Source organism: Rhagoletis pomonella, unplaced genomic scaffold (genome assembly GCF_013731165.1).
Source record: "Rhagoletis pomonella isolate Grant_MI unplaced genomic scaffold, Rhpom_1.0 Rhpom_scaffold_00004, whole genome shotgun sequence".
NCBI lineage: Eukaryota > Metazoa > Arthropoda > Insecta > Diptera > Tephritidae > Rhagoletis > Rhagoletis pomonella.
This window is the reverse complement of record NW_023458558.1, coordinates 34,755,170-34,773,848: the sequence shown is the minus strand read 5'-3', so window position 1 is coordinate 34,773,848 and position 18,679 is coordinate 34,755,170. Positions and strand designations below refer to the sequence as shown.

Genomic DNA, 18,679 nt, shown 5'->3' with positions numbered 1-18,679 from the left:
AATGTCCACAAATACCTAGCTCAGGATTGTGCAATTGTTGAAAAATGTACACCACAAAGGGCTAAGGGCACTGTTATCATTATTAACAGTAATAAAACCTAGTTTTCCTCAACGGAATATGCTCTGAATTTCAAAATGCTAGCAGTTCAGATTTCGAACTTATGAGTAAATAACTGCTTTTTATGATAAAGTTTCCCTATTCACTTTTGTATGCATTCGTTTATTAGCAGTAAACTTTTTTATAACACTTTCGAAAGGAAACTCATGATGTGTCACTATTTTTAAGTACTTTCCTGGGTGAGAAAGGTACACATGAATGCAGATACGTATATATGTAGGTACATATATGTGTGCCTTGGCCGCATTCATATTTCGGAAAGACATTGGCATCAAGTGCTGCACCAATGTAGCGTCTACCACAAAAGCATACACTTGACTTTTAGCAACGTTGCATGGTCACTGAGGAAAAGTCAAGAAGATCACAGCTTCTGGCGGCATTTTTAGTGCTCCTGTGACAAATGCATAATCCACTTGATTGTGAAAGGAAAACGAATTGCCTTGTCGTTAAAGAGTTCTTATGCGTACGACTGGCAGCGAACATAACTTTATACATAGCGCATAGTAGCTACCCAGATGTGCATGTACCTACCTATGTACCTACATATGTATACTTACAGTCATACAAATTGCGAGCTGCAGCGGGTGTTGATTATGTGCTATTGAAATTGTTGCTGCTATTCACGCTATCAACAGCCATGGCGCGCACATGCGACTCCACTCGTAAATTTTTCTGGTTGCATTTCTCAACGATGTTTGGCTAGTGTTAAAAGCTTACAATAAATCCACTTAGTAGCGTCCTTTCTTGCAATAAAAGCGAGTGAAAGCTCATCGAATATGCTGGCGTTTTGGCATTTGTCAATGGTGCATTTGCTCACTCGGCAGCTACATAGTTTGTTTGTCGTTTGGTTTTGATTTGCTGCAAAACGTTGAAGTACAAATGTAGTATATATTTCCGTGCCATGCTATTGTATTTGTTATTTTCTCCCTTGTTTCTTCGCAGTTTTCAATTTTCTTAGAATGTTGCAATAGAGCAGAACCTGTAAGGATGGTTAGACATTTTAGCACACATTTTAAAAATGAGTTCAAATTGAATTCCCAAATAAGTTCATTTGTTTAAAAGATGTTAAGTGGTTCGTAGCAGAAATTTGGTTGAAAAGAATATTTTTTAAGTTAGTAAATAAGGTATTATTCAACATGACCTGTGCTAAATTGTACGCTTTTTAATTTGGTTTAAAAAAACTTGAAAACAAATTTTAATGAAACCAAAACTGAGCGCAATAAAATAGGAGCAGAATACTAAAAAAGCAGGCTAAATCAGTGAAAAATCAATTCGGGGGATACCACAAAAGACCGTCATGAGGATTTATATGCCCATGTCAGAGCACTAAAATGCTGATACATTTAAATCTGAGCGAAATTTATACTTCTATACCTGTGTTCAGGGAGAAATGGTGCTACCCAAAAGTGTGACGTCATCTACTCTGATAGCCAAACTGCAATCAGAGCCCCGAGCTAGATCTCACTCCAGACGCGCTAAAAATATGTCAGAGAGTACCTGAAGTTACTCTGAGTTGGTTTGGTAAGGTTTTCTTATTAGACTTATGTATGTATATGGCTACAAAGCCATACTGACATATCGGCAAACTTCATGACCGACGATTTGGCGCGAAAAGATATCCTTGAAACGATAGCAACAGGCAGGAAAAGGTTGAAACGCAATTGACCACCTGTGGTTCACTCTTAGGCAGATGGGCTAAGGAAATACTGAACAAGAACTGAAAAATGCGCAATTGCAAGAGTCTCTTGGCCCAGGGTGGATCGGGAGCGGTCTAGAAAAGGTTTCTGTAATCGTTCTATCGTGTGCGGTACTCGCTAAGACGTAAGCGCCTCTAGATCTTCTACAAAATCTTTCCCTTAAACAGTACAAGGCTGGTTAATCAGGTTTTCTTATTGTCCAGGATTCTGTACTAGATACCATCACCTTTTTTCTATCATAATACCCTCACATACCTACCAAAATTCTAAAAGAAAAATCACCACATTTTAAAATTATAATTCCAGTAAAGCAAGGTAAAAAAATTCCTTGGATTTGTGTATCAGAAAGAGCAGTTTAAGAAGATTTCGATCAATCGCAATGCAAATTGGATCATATATGGTGCCAAAGCAAAATCATTCTCGCGACAGTAAATTATTAAAATATAAGTTATTTATTCGGAAATTATGAAAAATTAGATTTCGAGCTTAAACGCAACTTTTTTTTTATATACATATTTATATACCCGATGCGAATAGAAGGGAACTCTTTTTGGTGAAGCGTTTATAGTATGTTGGTCGGCCGCTGTGGTGTAGTGGTCAGCAGTGCGCGGTTTCACTCATCAGCACCTGGGTTGAAGCCCTGGTCAAAGCAACATCGCACAAAATATAGAAAAAGGTTTTTTCTTAACAGCGGTCGTCCGTCGGCAAGTAATGGCAAACCTCCGAGTGTATTTCTGCCATGAAAAACAGCTTCTCAAAAAAATTCAATCGCCGTTCGGAGTCGGCGTAAAACTGTAGGTCCCTCCGCTTTGTGTGACAACATCAATGCGCACGCCACAAGTCGGAGGAGAAGCTCGGCCAAACACTAACATATGTGTAAGCGCCAATCTATTATTATTATTATTATTATTATTATTATTATTATTTATACTATGTTCACGTTGAGCCATTAACCGAAGTTTATGGGCCATTTTTTAGTTAAACGGTTAACGCTTGTCATACAAATAATTTTCGTTTAACTCGCCTCAAACACCAAATGCAACCCTTTTTTTACCGAATTTGGTTTGTGTCTTTGATAATCCTATCCCGTACTGCAGGATTTTATCAGAAATAGTGCGAGTTCGTTCTGTGCACATAGGTGTAGAACATCAACAATAAAGCTATGAAAAAACCAAAAATGTGGCTCGATAGACATTTTATGTGCTTATCTGGCGAAAGTAAAAAATAGGGAAGATATCAATGGTTAAAGTAATTTTTTTTTTTTTAAATATCAATATCTTCTGAACAACAAACCTATCAAAAAACTAATGACGTCAAGGTAAAGGTGATTAGGGGTCCTTCACTTGGTACATAATTTTCTGCTTTTTATATATTACTAAGCCAGAGATATATAATAAACAATAAATATATATAGATATATATTTTTTTAAATAACGTTTATTTAAAATTGGTTTTAAAAGGGGTTATAATACTTATATACATCAATATAATATAAGCATCAATACTTTGTCAGTCAAATGGTTTCCGAGATATCATAAATATAAAAAAAATAAACTTTAAGTTTTGCTTTAACCTCTCTATATAATTTTTTCTTTTATTTTTTAATTTATATATTTCTTTTTTTGTTTGCTAAACGGTTGGTATTTTACACCACGGCTACTTTGGACTATTTCTGTCTAAACCCTGGAGTACGGGAAATTTTAATAAGAAAAGTAAACAAAGAAATGTCAAAATAAACTCTGAGTTTATTAAACACACCACTTGACAGTTGTTCATAAACTCAAAACGTTAAACTCGAGTTAATATTTCAACGTGAACATAGCATTACATCGAGGCCTAAGTAGATTCCACCCTCTGTTGCGAAAAGTTATTTAGATCAATTAAAACCGCGAGCAGATGAACTTTTATGTATAACTTAGTTGAATCTGTTTGCATAACTATTCATTTAATATATGTTAGCCTTATGCGACTTATAAGTAAATACTTACCGTTTCTTTGAAATGAATGAAGTCCAAAAAATCTTTTGGCAAAATCTACCAAAATTAAAATTTAGAAAAATATTCTACCAAATTTTTGCAACTGATTTTGAGTGACATAGATTCTGATTTTTGCCTCCTCAATCAAAAGTAGCGCACATCGCCAAAATTAATTATCCGCCGGCTCTTAATGGCTGACATCTTTATTGGTGTTAATGCTGGTTCCTAAATAAACGAAGTTGTCTACTTTTTCAAACGAATGATGGCCAATAGTAACGTAGGTGCCAAGACAATTATGCGCTGACTATTTGCATGATGCCGAGACATACTTCGTTTTGTGCTCGTTCATCACCAGACGCATACGCTCTGGCTCTATATCTAATTTCGAGAAGGAAGAACAGATGTTGCCTTTCTTGTTACCAATAATGTCGATGTCATCGGTATACGTTAGCAATTATAAAAAGAAATATGGCATTTTAAGACTAGTTGCATAAATTATAAAAAATATTGCTATTCTATAATTTTGCATTTCATGTTTTATGTACTTTTAATAATTACGTGTTAGTCATATTCGCCATAATTGGGTAATTTATGCTATAATATTTTGATTGCTTTGTGCAAAAAAGACTAACTAAAATTAAACTGTTACATTGTCCCCGATATGCGTACTAATTGACTAAAATGGGCAATTAACCGCAGAAATTTATGGTTTTACAATATTTTTATTATTTATGGGCAATTTATTATTTTATGGTCACACCTCTATAGCCGGTAAATATTTAATGGCTGCCAGAGGAAGGAACAAAAATTTATTTTTACATCAATAAAAAACTTTGCAATTACATATACATACGTACTTATGTATATTTGTATGTTAGTACTTGTACAAGTACCTGCCTAAGTGTTGAAAAATGTGTTTGGTCGACTAAATATTTGAACAATAAAGTTGAGGAAAAATAATCACAGCTCTTATTGCCTATAACGCGGCAGTGTAAAGGAAAAGGAAGCAAGGCGATGTGGGAGCATTATTTATACCTATATATATTAATGTGTACGATGAAACATATCGTCGATGTTTTTGCAAAACCGCCCATCGACCAGTTGAAAAACTGCCCAAATCGCCGTTGTGGCAAAAATTAGATTTGGTAACCTTCAAATCCAGGCATCGAGATTTATGCATAAAAATCATAAAATCGTTATTAAACCAACAGATTTGTAAAATAATTGCAGCAGGAATTCCGCCCCTCAAGGCAATGCCCTCGAAGAAAACCCGTTTTTTCACTCTCCTGTAAAATTTGAGTGCCGTAAGATAGGCGGTTTTGCAATTGGTCGATGAGCGGTTTTGTAAAAACACCGACGATATGTGTGTATGCACACACACATACGTATAAATATGAATATATCCTGCCGGAAATGGGACTAGAGGGAACTGGTTCCCTCTGCATTAGATGTCAACTAACTTGTAGCTAACTACTTTTGGACATAAACTATCAATAAAAATGATTTGTTCTATTTTTTATATTTTTTTATTTCTTTTAATTAACATTACATATTTGCTTATTTGGTTACATGTTCTTTTGTAGGTGGTCCCACATTTGAATTCCATCATACATAGCATCAAAATAATAATGTAAAATTTCAATCTTTATTTTATTTGTCCTGAATTCGAAAAAGAATCTGCGAAGTGCAGAAAAAAAGTGTATTGAAAGTAGTTTTTTGTAGGAGGATATTTAAATGGAAACTTGTAAAGAAAACAAACTCCCGATAACGTCTGCATGACTTCTACATGACTTTAGAACTTATTTAAAGTTACTTTTGTCATTGCTAATTAGAAGTTAGATCTTTATCAAAATCCCGTAAAAAAGTTAACTAAAAGTTGGTTATTTAAATCAATTGATAATTTTTTTCTGTAGGGTATGTATGTATGCTAAGAATCCCGGGATTATTTGCCTAAAAGCTGGGGATTTTCGGGATTTGTAATTTACACTGCTGGCAATAATTGAAACACTTTATGTTGACCAGTTTTGGCTACATTTCTTTTGTTTATTTAATATTTAACATTTTTTTTTACATAAATGTGTAGCTCAATATGTGGCAGGCCTTGCGGCAGGCAATTTTGCACACACAAAAAAATTAATATATTCGCCAAACCTAGGGCCAAGTATAGTAAAATTGCGCTCTTAATTCTTCTCTCTGATGTCAGAATTTTTAAAAATAATACAAATGCAAAAAATGATTTAAAAATGTCACTGCAATAAACTCAAGAAACCTGTATGGGTATCAAATAAAAGAGAAGATTCTGTAGAGTTAAAACACATTACATTTTCTGGTCCGTAAGGGACGGGTAGGTATTGAAAATACCTTCTTAAAATTTTATCCTTGAATATCCTTGAAATTTTTCAATTCTTATTTTTGAAAGAATTATATGTTAAGGACTAACTTTATTAGCTTAAAAAAATAAAATAGATTAAAGGGCATTTTCAATTCCTATTGGTCCTTGTGAACCCAAAAAAATTATTTCATTTGGTACCCACACTTTTGTTTTACATTGTACTGAATTTTTTTAAATACATTTTGAAATTAACCATATCTTGGAAATTATACCGAGCCCTAACCGCCAAAATAACGTAAATGAGATTTTTTTTAAATTTTCGATTTGATGCAGAATTGCATCTAGATGCTCCAGGAATATTTCTGCATCAAAAAGAAAATTTTGTAAAAAAAATGTTTATACATATGTAGTTAATTATGTGTAATATTAAGTAGACTTAAAAAAAAAAGTTTAAATTTTGGATAAACAAAAGGAATATAGACAAAACTGGTCGAATTAAGGCGCTTCTTTTATTTCTGCCACTAGAATTATGAACTTCTTTCAACCAAAAAATAAATTTTTTCTACACACAATAAAGTATTATTAAATGCATATATGTAAATTTAATTACTGTCTGTTGTTTTGTTACTTATGAAATATATTTCACTTTAAATAAAAAAGTACGTTCCAAACCCATTTACGTATTATTTTTTATATGGTAGGAGAGCTTCTCAAACCATATTGATGCAATTTTTTCACGTTAAGTCATTGCAAAATAATAAATATCTAAATCACGAGACTGATCCCGGGATTCCGGGATTGAACCAACGACATCCCGACAAGCCCGGGATCGCAAAAATCGAAAAAATAAACATCCCCAATGTGCGCATATACATACAGACAAAGAATTTCTGTGCGTCACTCTTCAGTTTGCCTGTAATTACAAAATTTAATTAAGTAGATAATCAGTAAAGTACTGCTATAACTACGGTATATGACTTTATCGTTTTTGCATAAATATTTATATTTATATCTATGTATGTATGTATGTATGTAGGTCCATATACATACATACGTAGCCATGTACATATGATTGCACACATATTGTAAGCATACCAAAGAGATTAAGCATTTCAATAATAGTTGTAAAAACTGCATTCTGTGCAAAAAAAAACATTGAATTTCAATTTTAAAATGCGCCCACAGGAATTCGCTGCCACTTCGCATAAAATGCTAACTACAAAATTCAGAAAAAGCTGTTATTTTATGTCAGGCAATTAAATACTTTAATCACCTGTTTCACGGCGAATGCGATGAAATGAAAGGCTCCAATGCTAATTCGATAACGTAATTTCGTTGGTGAATTTTTTCAATCGCATTGCGTTTTATGTAATAAAAAGTCATGAAGAGGACAGATTTTGCTCTTTGTTTTGTAAATGTGCATAAACCGATCAAGAAAATACTTTAATGACAGAGCAACGTGTTTGGTATTTAAAGGATAAATGCTAGGATAACAATTAGTTGGTAGGAGTAACTTTTTTTTGAAGTGGGCGTTTTCATGAAAGTGAATTTGTTTTTAATTGTACATAAAATGTGTTCGTTAAACTATACTAACATGCGCAATTTATTTGAAGCGCCTTTCTTCAGAATTAAACAAAATAAAAATAAAAATTGTAATTTGATAACTGAAATTTTTATTTTTGAATTTTGTAAAATTGAGAGAAATATAACTCTTCTAGTCAATGCAATCATACTTTATTTAAATATGTGGCTGGCCTTTCATTTCCACTAACAAAATATTCTATACTTTTTTGTGCGGTTCTGTGAGTTCATGAATCCATTTTTGATATAAAAACATATTGTTCGGCTCGGGACTTTTTTGGAATTATTTCGGTAGTAGCTCTAGCCAGGCTTAGGTCGGGAGACTAGACCGAGACATTTTCGGGACTATTTTTGTATAGTTCAGGGCTATTTCCCGACTTTTATGGGATCATTTTGGGCCTAGTTGAGAGCTCTTTCGAGACAATTTCAGGCCACAGGCTTGGTACGCACGCCAATGTTTTTCTTCTATGGACTGGCAGATTTACGGCTTAACGTCCGGTGCTTGGGCACTTGCCTTCCCGAAATCTCCGTATTCGATCACGTATAACCTTCATCAAAGCTGTAGTTCCCTCGGTCCATTTTCGACTAGATTTCTTTGATATCCTGACTCTCAAAATTTTCTCCCACCGAGCCACCGTGCGCTGGACAAACCTACGTCTAACACCAGGCTCTGGCAAGGACTTAGAAAATGCACTTGTTTACTGTCTAGTAAATGAACTTCTTGACGAGTCTTTTTTTGTTTTTTTTTTTTTGTTTTTTAATCCATGAAGCATAGACTTTGAGAAGCAACCTATAAACTTAGACCCGAGAGCTCGTTTCTGTAACTCTCCTCTACCGATTATTTTTCTACTGGTAGATAATATGCGTCATTCTCTGCTACTCATTAGCAGTAGAGAACAAGGTGGCGGATTCATATATCAATTCGCCTTGGTAGAGAATTGTTACAGAAACGAGCTACAGGCCATCTACAATCGAAATATTTGTAATAACTTTACTTCGTAACTGACAAGTTTCAAAGCTTGCTTGGTTCAGTATGTACAAACATACGCATTTACACTTCATTCTAAGCTTTGGTAGTAAAAGCATATTACTCAACGCTAAGAATCTGCCCTTGTTGCCGCAAAAACACCTTGTTGACTACATATCAAGCGTAATTTCCGCGACGAGATTGCCCGCATTTGTTAAAAAACTATTAGAAGAAATGGTCTGCGAAGGTTTTGCAGACAATTTGAGTTACAACATTAAATAAAGAACAGCTTGTGGAAACAAACGCAGCGAGCAACCCAAGGCGACACGCAAATGGACACATTTTAATGCAGATGTGTGTATATTATGTAGGGTGGTCCAAAATAAGTAAAGTCGGAATTTTAATGATCTCACCCCCTAGGATTGTTCTATACCGAAAAAAAACTAAACCCCTATTTTTTTAAATTTGAAATCAAAAAATATTTAGAGGTCGCTCAATGCGCTCAAACTTTTCCATGTATTTTATATGGGAAAAAACAACTTTTCGTGGAAATGATGGAATTCTTGAAAATCAATATTTTTCGATCTGAAAACTCTGGTTCTCTTCAGGTGACTTCCGATAACAATATCCAATTATTTATTTAACCATTTTTTAATAATGAAGATTTTTTATTTATCCCCCAATGCATTTTTTGTAATTTTCTATGGGTTTTGGCGGACCTATAAAATATAGTTACTAAGAAAAATGAAAAAAAATAACTGGGTATTATTATTATCAAGAACTCTATACCATTTTCACGAAAAATATTTTTTCCACATACAAAATACATGGAAAACTTTGAGGGCTTTGAGCGCCCTCTAAATGTCTTTTGATTTCAAAATTTTCGATATAGAACAATCTTAGGAGGTGAAATTTCCGACTTTTCATCCTAATGTGAATTTCACTTTTTACTACAAACACAATTCTGTTACTAAAGATAAAAAAAAAAACAATTTGTGCCTCACACATTCTGTTGAGTGCTTGGCCAAGCTTCTACTCCAAATGTGGCATGCGCCTTCATGTTGTCATAAAAATGGAGGAAACCACAATAATACGACGCGCCGCCTCTAAACGGCAAATTGATTTCTGAAAAGGAAATCGAACCTGGGTTCTGATGGGAGATTTACTTACTATTTTTTTCTTGTTTTTAGTGGATAGGTTAATTGTCTTCAAAATTATAAAACTGATTTTAGTACTCCATTGTCTTATTTGTATTGTTTAAACGGTCAATGCAGCTCAATTTCCTTTCATTAAGTTAAAGGACAGAGTATATATTTTTGGTATTTACATAATACGATTTGCTTCCACTATTTTCCAAAAATTTAAAGATTTCTAGTAAGTACATTCATCTTGAAGCAGACTATAAACCTCTACTACCGGACCATAATTATCGAAGGTATGCGCCTTTTGAATTTTTGAAAGAGCTGCGTTACAGTGCAGTCGTATTTAAAATGTACAAGTATTCACTGTGTCAACAGTTATGTATGAATGTATACACATGCATAAATATGGTTACTTATGCGCTTGTATGTAGGCTTGCAGTGAAGAAGCTACGGAAGACGGTCGGACGCAAGACAACGAAATCAACACAAAAGATGAATAAACATGAATGTGCTGCCTGCTGACTGCTTGCCTCGCACGTGCGCAGCAATCAACTGGCAAAATTGCAAGCAAGTGGTTAACTATGTAATTTAATTTAAAGGCAGTGACAGCAGAAAAAAATAAATTAAAGATTTAAAAAATAACAAATAAAAGCTTTAAATTTTTTTTTACCTTTTTTACGTTTTGAAATCAAGTTCTAAGTAAATTTTTTGATCGAGTTTAAAGTAGGTTGTGTTGAATGCACAGTCAAATGATTTGCGATTCATAATTCAAGTGTTTGGTAGGAAAAATATATAGTAGAACTCATCTGCTTTTAACAAAATTGTGTTATATATTAAACTATGTGACTGCTTTATCTATATTATGAGTTATTATTAAGCAGTATTGGTCTAGTCCCACCAGTGACAAAAAAAGCTAAAAGTTATTATATTTAAATACAAAAGTTGAGGTTTTGTTTCGAGTTTGTTACATAATGTTAATAAATGTAATGTGTAATGTAATGTAATGTGTTAATAAAGTTAATAAATGTAAATAATGTTAATAAAAGAGAAGCAGTCCCACCCGTGACAGCTATGTGCGGGACAGTTGTCAGAGGTAGGTTTACAAGGCTGATAAGCTTTATTTGTTTGTTGAGGTGGACGCAGGGAAGGACGGGGAGATGCGCGGATTCGTCCATTATCTATATACCCTTGTGGTCAGCTAATTAAGTTAAGTTACATTTTGACTAGTTTTGGTTTTTTATTTTGTTAATCTAATGTTTATAGTGTTTTTTTTTATAAAAGTCTAGCACATTACCTAACCAGAACCACATAAATTTACATTTCAATCTTGTTACAAAAATTATAAAAATTCAACAAACTTTAACAATTACATAAAAAAAATATAAAACTTTTGTTCAGAATTATTAGGTATACAGTTTTATAGTCCATTAAATTTAAGTAGGTAAAAGTGAAACCGCGTTAATTTTTAATATTTTTTTTTGCGGACGGTGCTAAGCATTTTCTTCTATATAAAAGGCACTATCCTAAGATAAAACGTGGCTTCTTATATTTTTTAATAACTAATCTTTATATATGGACCTCTCTAAAAGATCCCTTTCATATAAAAATTTGTTCGTGTCCTACCCGTGGCAAGCGTTGTCCAAATCGTGACAGAAGAATTTCGAATTTTTTGTATATTAAAGCCATCATTTTGTTTGTAGTTTTTGCTTTGGTTGTGTTCATAGTTCTTTGTTTTATTATAAGACATCAAGTTTACACAGAAACATGATATAAATTCGCAGAGTTTCCGTAAAATATATCTGCTCCAAAAAGCAGGTTCTTTTTTTGTCCCACCCGTGACAGAAGAAATAGCCTCTTGATGATCAATTTTAATTTTTTAAATGCTGCTCTGTGACCACCACCTTCAACTCAAAAAAAAAACACTGAAAATCGCCACCCTAGAAGAGTTGAGAAATTCTTTTACATATACAATCAGGACTATTAGAAAAAATTGGTTTCTTCAATTCCCCAGCCGGCTGCTGACAAATTTTTACAGTCATCGATAACTGTTATTTTGAGACTTATGTACTTATAAAACAGCGTAATGCACTTTTTCTTCATGTTCCTTCTATGTTCTTTGCAACAAAGCACACCCCGGCGGCCGGGACCCCAAACGCCCAGAAAGGCCTTCTGAATGTATAAATATTTTCATTTATTTCACTTTTAATTGTTATAAAACTAGCTCTGCGACTACCAACTTCAAATTGAAAAAGCGCTTAAAATCGCCTACCTGGGAAAACGGAAAAATTATTATTTTTTAAATACATGTACAGTCCTGATGAAATGTTGCTTCATCAATTCCCCAGAAAAAAAACTGAAATTGTAGTACAGTGTTAAAAAATCTTTCATAATAATTATGACTGAGAAAAAATCGTTTAATACTTAAAAAACGGAATTGGCTTAGGTCCATTTTGGAACTAAAATGATCCCGAAAAAGTCCCGAAATGATCCTGAACAAGTCCTGTCCTTGTAGACTTCAAAAAATTTTTTTCACCCATAACTATTATGAAAACACTTATGGCCTTATTCATAAAAAATAAAGTAGGTTTAAAGAGCTTTATAAAATGACGTTTTCATAAATTTTTCAGTTCATAAACCTTTTTTAAAGCTACTTTATTTTTTATGAATAAGGCCATTATAATATAATCACGAAATAAAAGTCTTTGAAATACATGCAAGTCGCAAAATAATATTTATAAATGACTCGAAAAATTTCTACCTTGCTATAGTAATTATCTAATGAACAATGAAATGAAATGATTTAAATATCAATTCTTCATTATATTTATACACATTTATACATATATATATGTATTCCGCATATTCGTGCATTCATTAGAGATCAACATTGAATGAGCAGATTGGCTGCACAAATACATTTCACCAACCGTATTTGATTTTGCCACATTTCACTGCATTTGTCCTTTCACTTAATTTTACCTCTCTCGCTTATTTAACATTTTGCAAGTTTTTTGCTAACGCTTTTCTTTCTTTTTTCCCCCATTTAATTTAATTTCAGCATTCCAGAAACTTTTGGCGCTTTAAGCAGTTACTTTGGTGCTACAGCATTTCGTTAGCGGAGTTACAACAGCAACAACAAAAACATGTCGATCTCTGATTTCCGTAAGAAGAAATTGCTCTTTTTGTTCAACGTTTTCTTTGGTGAGTAATCGAATTTGAAAAGCTACAGATAGAGTTGCCACATTAAGGGGCGTATTTCATATACTTATAAATTGTAAGAGTATATACAATATGTAAACTATATTTACATACATATATATGTATGTATCTTATATTTATTTTTATCGGCTGATATGCGTAGATACATACGCTGAGCAAACTTGCATTGCAAATAAATTTTTTTTTTTTAATTACACCGTGCGACGGTCAATTTTGCACACAAAAAAAAAAAAAAAACGTATCCGCGAAACCATGGGCCAAACATAGTGCAATATAGAAATAAAATTGCAAAGTAAATTCTGTAGAATTAAGGCAGAGTAAATTTTTGGGGAATAGGGACGAATAGGTTTTAAAAATATACCTTAAAAATGTTATCCTTGAATATCGTTGAAATTTTGCAATATTTATTTTTGACAAAATTATATGCTAGGGACTAATATACAGTCGACCGAAAAAATAATAAATAGATAAATAATAATAAAAATAAATAATAATAATAAATACATAAATAATTTTGATTCCTACCGCCACACAGTGTTTCGACCATATGGAGGCAGGTGACAGTTGATAAAAAAAACTGTTGGGCTTAGAGACGGAAAACGATGTGTCCTAAATACCACATTTCACATAATTTACTCACTCCCCTCTCCACGAACGGTACATTTTTAAAAAAATACTGGAATACTTTTTCAACTGCAATCTTCTTCTTCTTCTTTTTTGGCGCTGTAACCGCCTAAGCGATTTTGGCCGAGTTCAGCAAAGCACGCCAGTCGTTTCTTCAACTGCAATCAATTAGGAATATTTAGGTGATGGTATTTATCATTTATTTGGAATTTTCCTATATTCTTTATCAACAAATTTACTTTGAAATATAGATGCTCAAGATTATAAGTAAAACAAAGTGTGAGTACCGGTCCGTCAGGTCTTAAAAGTAGACGCATGTTTCAGAGAATTTGATGCAGTTTGCTGATATATAATTGCATCTTTTCATGCGACTTTGCAAATATACGTAATTTTCGATTTTATTATTTTTTGATTTTCAGTTTCTTTTTGCATAATTTCGCAAAAAGAATTTTTCGAACAATGGAAAAATCTCACCAAATATTGGGAGAAAAGGGAATATTTACACCTATTTATGTAATTTGAAAGTATAACCTTTTTTTCTGAGAGTGGAAAGCGGGAAACAAAAATTAAAAAAAAAATTCCATTAAAGTTAATGACTGGGCCCACTTTTTTAGTGAGTTTTTGACGTTATAGTGATCCCATTCTCCCCATATTTTACATACAGGGTTTTCTAATAAAAGAGAGAGTACAAACTAAATCTCATCGAAATTGGATGAAATTTAATGATTCCGCCCACAATAGTGCAGGGCGTGGTAATTATTGCATCTTTACAAAATTTCATAATTCCATATTTCTAAGTAAAATAAGAGCACATGTCAAGTTTCAGAGAAATTGGTGGATGTTTACTATTATTTCCACCTGCCTCCATATTGTCGAAACACTGTGCGTTGCTGGCAACATTCCACCTGTCAATTTTAGTTAACCAAAATCAGTTAGATTCCATCCATGGCCAGATTTTTAAACGAAAACAACATGCTACAGAAGTTACAGCATACATACATCCCCAACAATTTGAACAAAATTGTTTTTTTTGTGAATTTATGGACGGGGCTAAAGTAAATTTAAAAGCAATATTATTACCACAACCAAATACGAAACCATCAGTAATATATTCAATATATAGTACTGATACGAAGGAAGCTTGTAATTCTTTAAAATTAATATTGCAAAATGTTAATATGTATTACGGTAGACTCAAGATTTAAGATTTGGTAACTGACTATAACTGTATGGTAACTGTAATGCAATAGTGTAACTATAACCAAATCACGTGTTGAGAGAAACATATTTAGATGTTGTAACTAAATATACATTTTGGCAGTGTGCGAATGCTGTTAAACAGCACAAATAAAACCAAATCAAAAAGGAAATTATAAAAAATTTATTTTCATGATGCAAATATAAAAAAAAATTTAAATAAATACATACATATATATGTACATATCTATATGATGCACATGTATCATTTTCTAGCGGTTTTGAAAATGAGCCAAAAATATTGCCTACAATTTATATGTACGTAAAAAGTGCACGCTTGTCATATTTATTTATGTTACATTATTTATGGTTAAGAAATTATAAATTTCAATTATTTAAAATTACTAAACGCTCACCACAGGAAAGCCATTAACGTGTAAAATAGAATGCACATCTGCGTTTAATATGCAACTCCAGCCAATAAATTTCTCTTTAACTCACTTTTTCGTTAAAACTATTTAAACGGCACAGGGAGAAACATGGCTTTGGAGAGTAAACACTTCGGTTTCGGTTATATAGTACGTAGTCAAATTTTTGCAATAAAACTCGTTGATATTATTACATTCGAAAAATCAAGGACTTGAATGATTTGCATTGATCTTTAATGAAAGTTCTCGGTTGTTGTTTATGTTGAAAAATAAATCGACTTTTTGAAGAACAGCATTGGTTTCAAAAACCGAATCACAGTTGAAGACATAATAGATATTCAAACGCATATTTGCAAACCTTGGAGCCTATTTTTTATGCATGCATGTATGTAAATAAATATTTAATAAAATTTTCCTTTATCAACAAAAAAAGTAGTGGAGCTTTTCTTAAAGTACGGTTTTGGAACCGATTGAAGCGGAAACCTGGCCTGTCCAGAAAATATAAAATAAAAGGTTGTGTTATTTTTATTTTAAAGGGCAAAAACAAGTCGAGCTCTACTAAAAAATTGTTAGTTTAACATCCTGCAATTAGTCGGGTTAACTTTGTACGTCTTGAGCTTGCCGCAAAAGGTAACCACTCAAGTGCTGGTCATTTTAAGATTACACAGGGACATACATATATCTGTAAATATATACGAGTAGTACATACATATGTATGTATTTAGTATACAAATAATAACCTGTGCATATAAACATTAGAGAAAACAATAAAAAAATATTATCTAACTACTATAACTGCAAGCTGTATTAAATTTAGTGAGTCCGCACGAAGCATGATGCGGCAACCAATTGGTTAGTTTGTGTGTGGCGCGGGCGTATGAGCAATATTTTAATTGCTTAATGTGCTGGCATTTATGGTGAATTTAAAATCACTTAATTTTCAAATGAAATTCTGAACTTAACCACTTCGTTTCTAACAAAATGGAAAAATAATTAATTTTATGTATGTACACATGGTTGTAGTATTTTATTTATAAACACCGCTGGCAACCCCAATGTGAAGCGGCCAATAATGGCTGGATGGAACTTGGATGCTAGCATCCACGCGTTTCCGGAGCTGTTGCGCTGCACGGTAGTCAATGTCAATGGAATGCGTTAAGCGGAAGTGCTGACGGCTGTGAGCTGGGCGCGCAAAAATGGAGCCAAACTTTATTCTAAAATGAGAAAAAAGTTCAAATAGTTAAATGAATAAACTTTTTTGCGAGTTTGTGGGATACAGCAATGACAGATTTGTTACATCGAAATTGAAAATAATTTAACGTTATAAACATAAGAATGTATGTATTTATGCAGTTTGGAAGTTGATTACATTTGGTTTTGATAGCTTAGTACTATTTAGAAATAGTACTTCTCGACGTATGCAAGAAAAAAAGAACGCTTTTGACTTTGTAGTTCGATTCAGTTAAAGGCCTCTAACTTGGTGGACTATCCCCTATTGGTGTAGGAAGATCGAGGTTGAGCTTTTCAAGCTTTTTAGCACTGCTTAAGCAATACCTTTAGAGATTGAAGCCACTAAATGATGAGTTTGCGCGAAAGCAGGATGCATTTGAAAACTCTATTTTCGTATCGAGGCTTTCTTAAGAATCTACTGGAGATGTTGTGAAATTTTTTGTAACGAAAAGATCAAAGCCGCTAAATTTAAATATAAAAAAATTTAACTTTTCGAATGAAAGAAATATCGTGACTTCCGAGAAAATATTTCTGCTGATTGCTTTGATAAACTGTTGAATGAATCATTTTGGTCCAGTGGCGCATTGGTTCGCGACTATACATCTGAGATAATTGATTTCACTGATGTTCATGATTTCTCTGTGCACGAATATGTTATTTTTCGAGTAGTGTTTACCTTGTGGCAACCTTTATATCACCTTACTCTGAACGTTCTGTTTAATCAGAATTCTACAAAAACCGAATGTACATCACTTTCCAACAGGCCTCATAGTTTCTGACAAATTAATTAAACCCTTCAGATTTTTTTATTTTTTTTTTTTTTGGTGAAAAGATGAAAAAATTAGACTTTTACCCGGGGAAAAATTAAAAAAAATAACGAGCGTTACTAGTGAAGAATATCAATGAATAAATAGAAAAGGAATGAGTGGCAAAGTAAAATGCGCAAAAATTTTTTGTAAGAAAATTTATCATGAAATGAATGTTACTCATACGCCATGTGTACATAACACATGACATATTTCATACAAACAGTCCTTGCGCATTTTCAGTGTATGCCTATATAGGTGTACGTGTTTCATTACAGAAGGTATTTCACTTTAGAGCTATTTAAATTTAAAGTAAAAGCCTGATATGGACTTACTAAATATATAACAAACTATAAGATATCGTTTATAAATTTGATTCCAAAATTATATTGTATATCAAACGAGTATATTTTATGGTTAATTATTCTAATGAACACTTTAAACTCCACATTTCGTAACTTACGCATTTTTTCTCCACTATTTCCCTTTTGATGATTTTGGACTCCATGGCGTATACACAACTGACAACATCATTAAATAACGCACACAAACAATCAACAAACAATGTCCAACAATGTACCTTGAAAACATCAATAAACTGTCCAACTGATCAACTCTCCGTTCGCTACCATTCCCATACACTCTCTACTCTCGGTTATCTCGACTGTCAACAGATGTCAATCAGAGCGGCGAAATCGACGTTAAAGACTTCGAGTTGGCCATTGAGGTGAGTGTTGGCGGACAAAAGTTTCGTTGGAAATTTTATGTACTTGCTAAAAGTTATTCTTTCATTTGGGGCAACAAGCAGGGACGCATGCAAAAATTGGCGAACGCCGTATGGCACAACACTTAAGCGAAATTTATTTGCATGCAAATAATTGCCTTTACATTTGTTGTTGCACAGCCGACGCTTTCTTTTTTGTTACACAGAGTATTTCGGCAACTTTTTATGCTGGCTGCATACCCTTGCAGCACCTCTATGGATTCTCACATGTCTGCATATGCATACATATGTACATGTTGAGGTACACATGTATGTGCATATGCAAAATTTTTTTTATGTACGATATGTACTATACCCTAGGTGTGCAGCCGAAAAATGCCGAGTAATTTATGCGTGCGCCCTTGCGTGTAGAATTTTTCACTCACTCGCTCGCTTTTTATCTCGCTTATGAGTGTTATTGTTATTGCTATTGTTGTTTCGCTCTTACTAACATATTTGCTCTTCTTTTTTTGTCGTTTTCTTTTTTGTTTGCTTTCGCATTTGCATTTTTTACAGCGTGTTTGCCAACTACGCGGCTGGGCAAACGATACACCGAAGAATAAGGAAATCCATGCGGTTATGTTGGAAATATGGGAGGG

At 33.2% G+C, this 18,679-nt stretch overlaps 1 protein-coding gene across 1 annotated transcript in view; it reads left to right on the top strand.

Annotated features, from left to right (window-relative positions):
- LOC118738462 (calexcitin-2) overlaps window positions 1–18,679 on the top strand; it is a gene marked incomplete in the record, with an annotated part of 51,315 nt that overhangs the window by 19,845 nt on the left and 12,791 nt on the right. Inside the window, 3 exon segments of the mRNA XM_036469400.1 lie at window positions 12,872–13,014; window positions 17,992–18,044; window positions 18,597–18,670. Coding sequence (XP_036325293.1) covers window positions 12,957–13,014; window positions 17,992–18,044; window positions 18,597–18,670 — 185 coding nt within the window.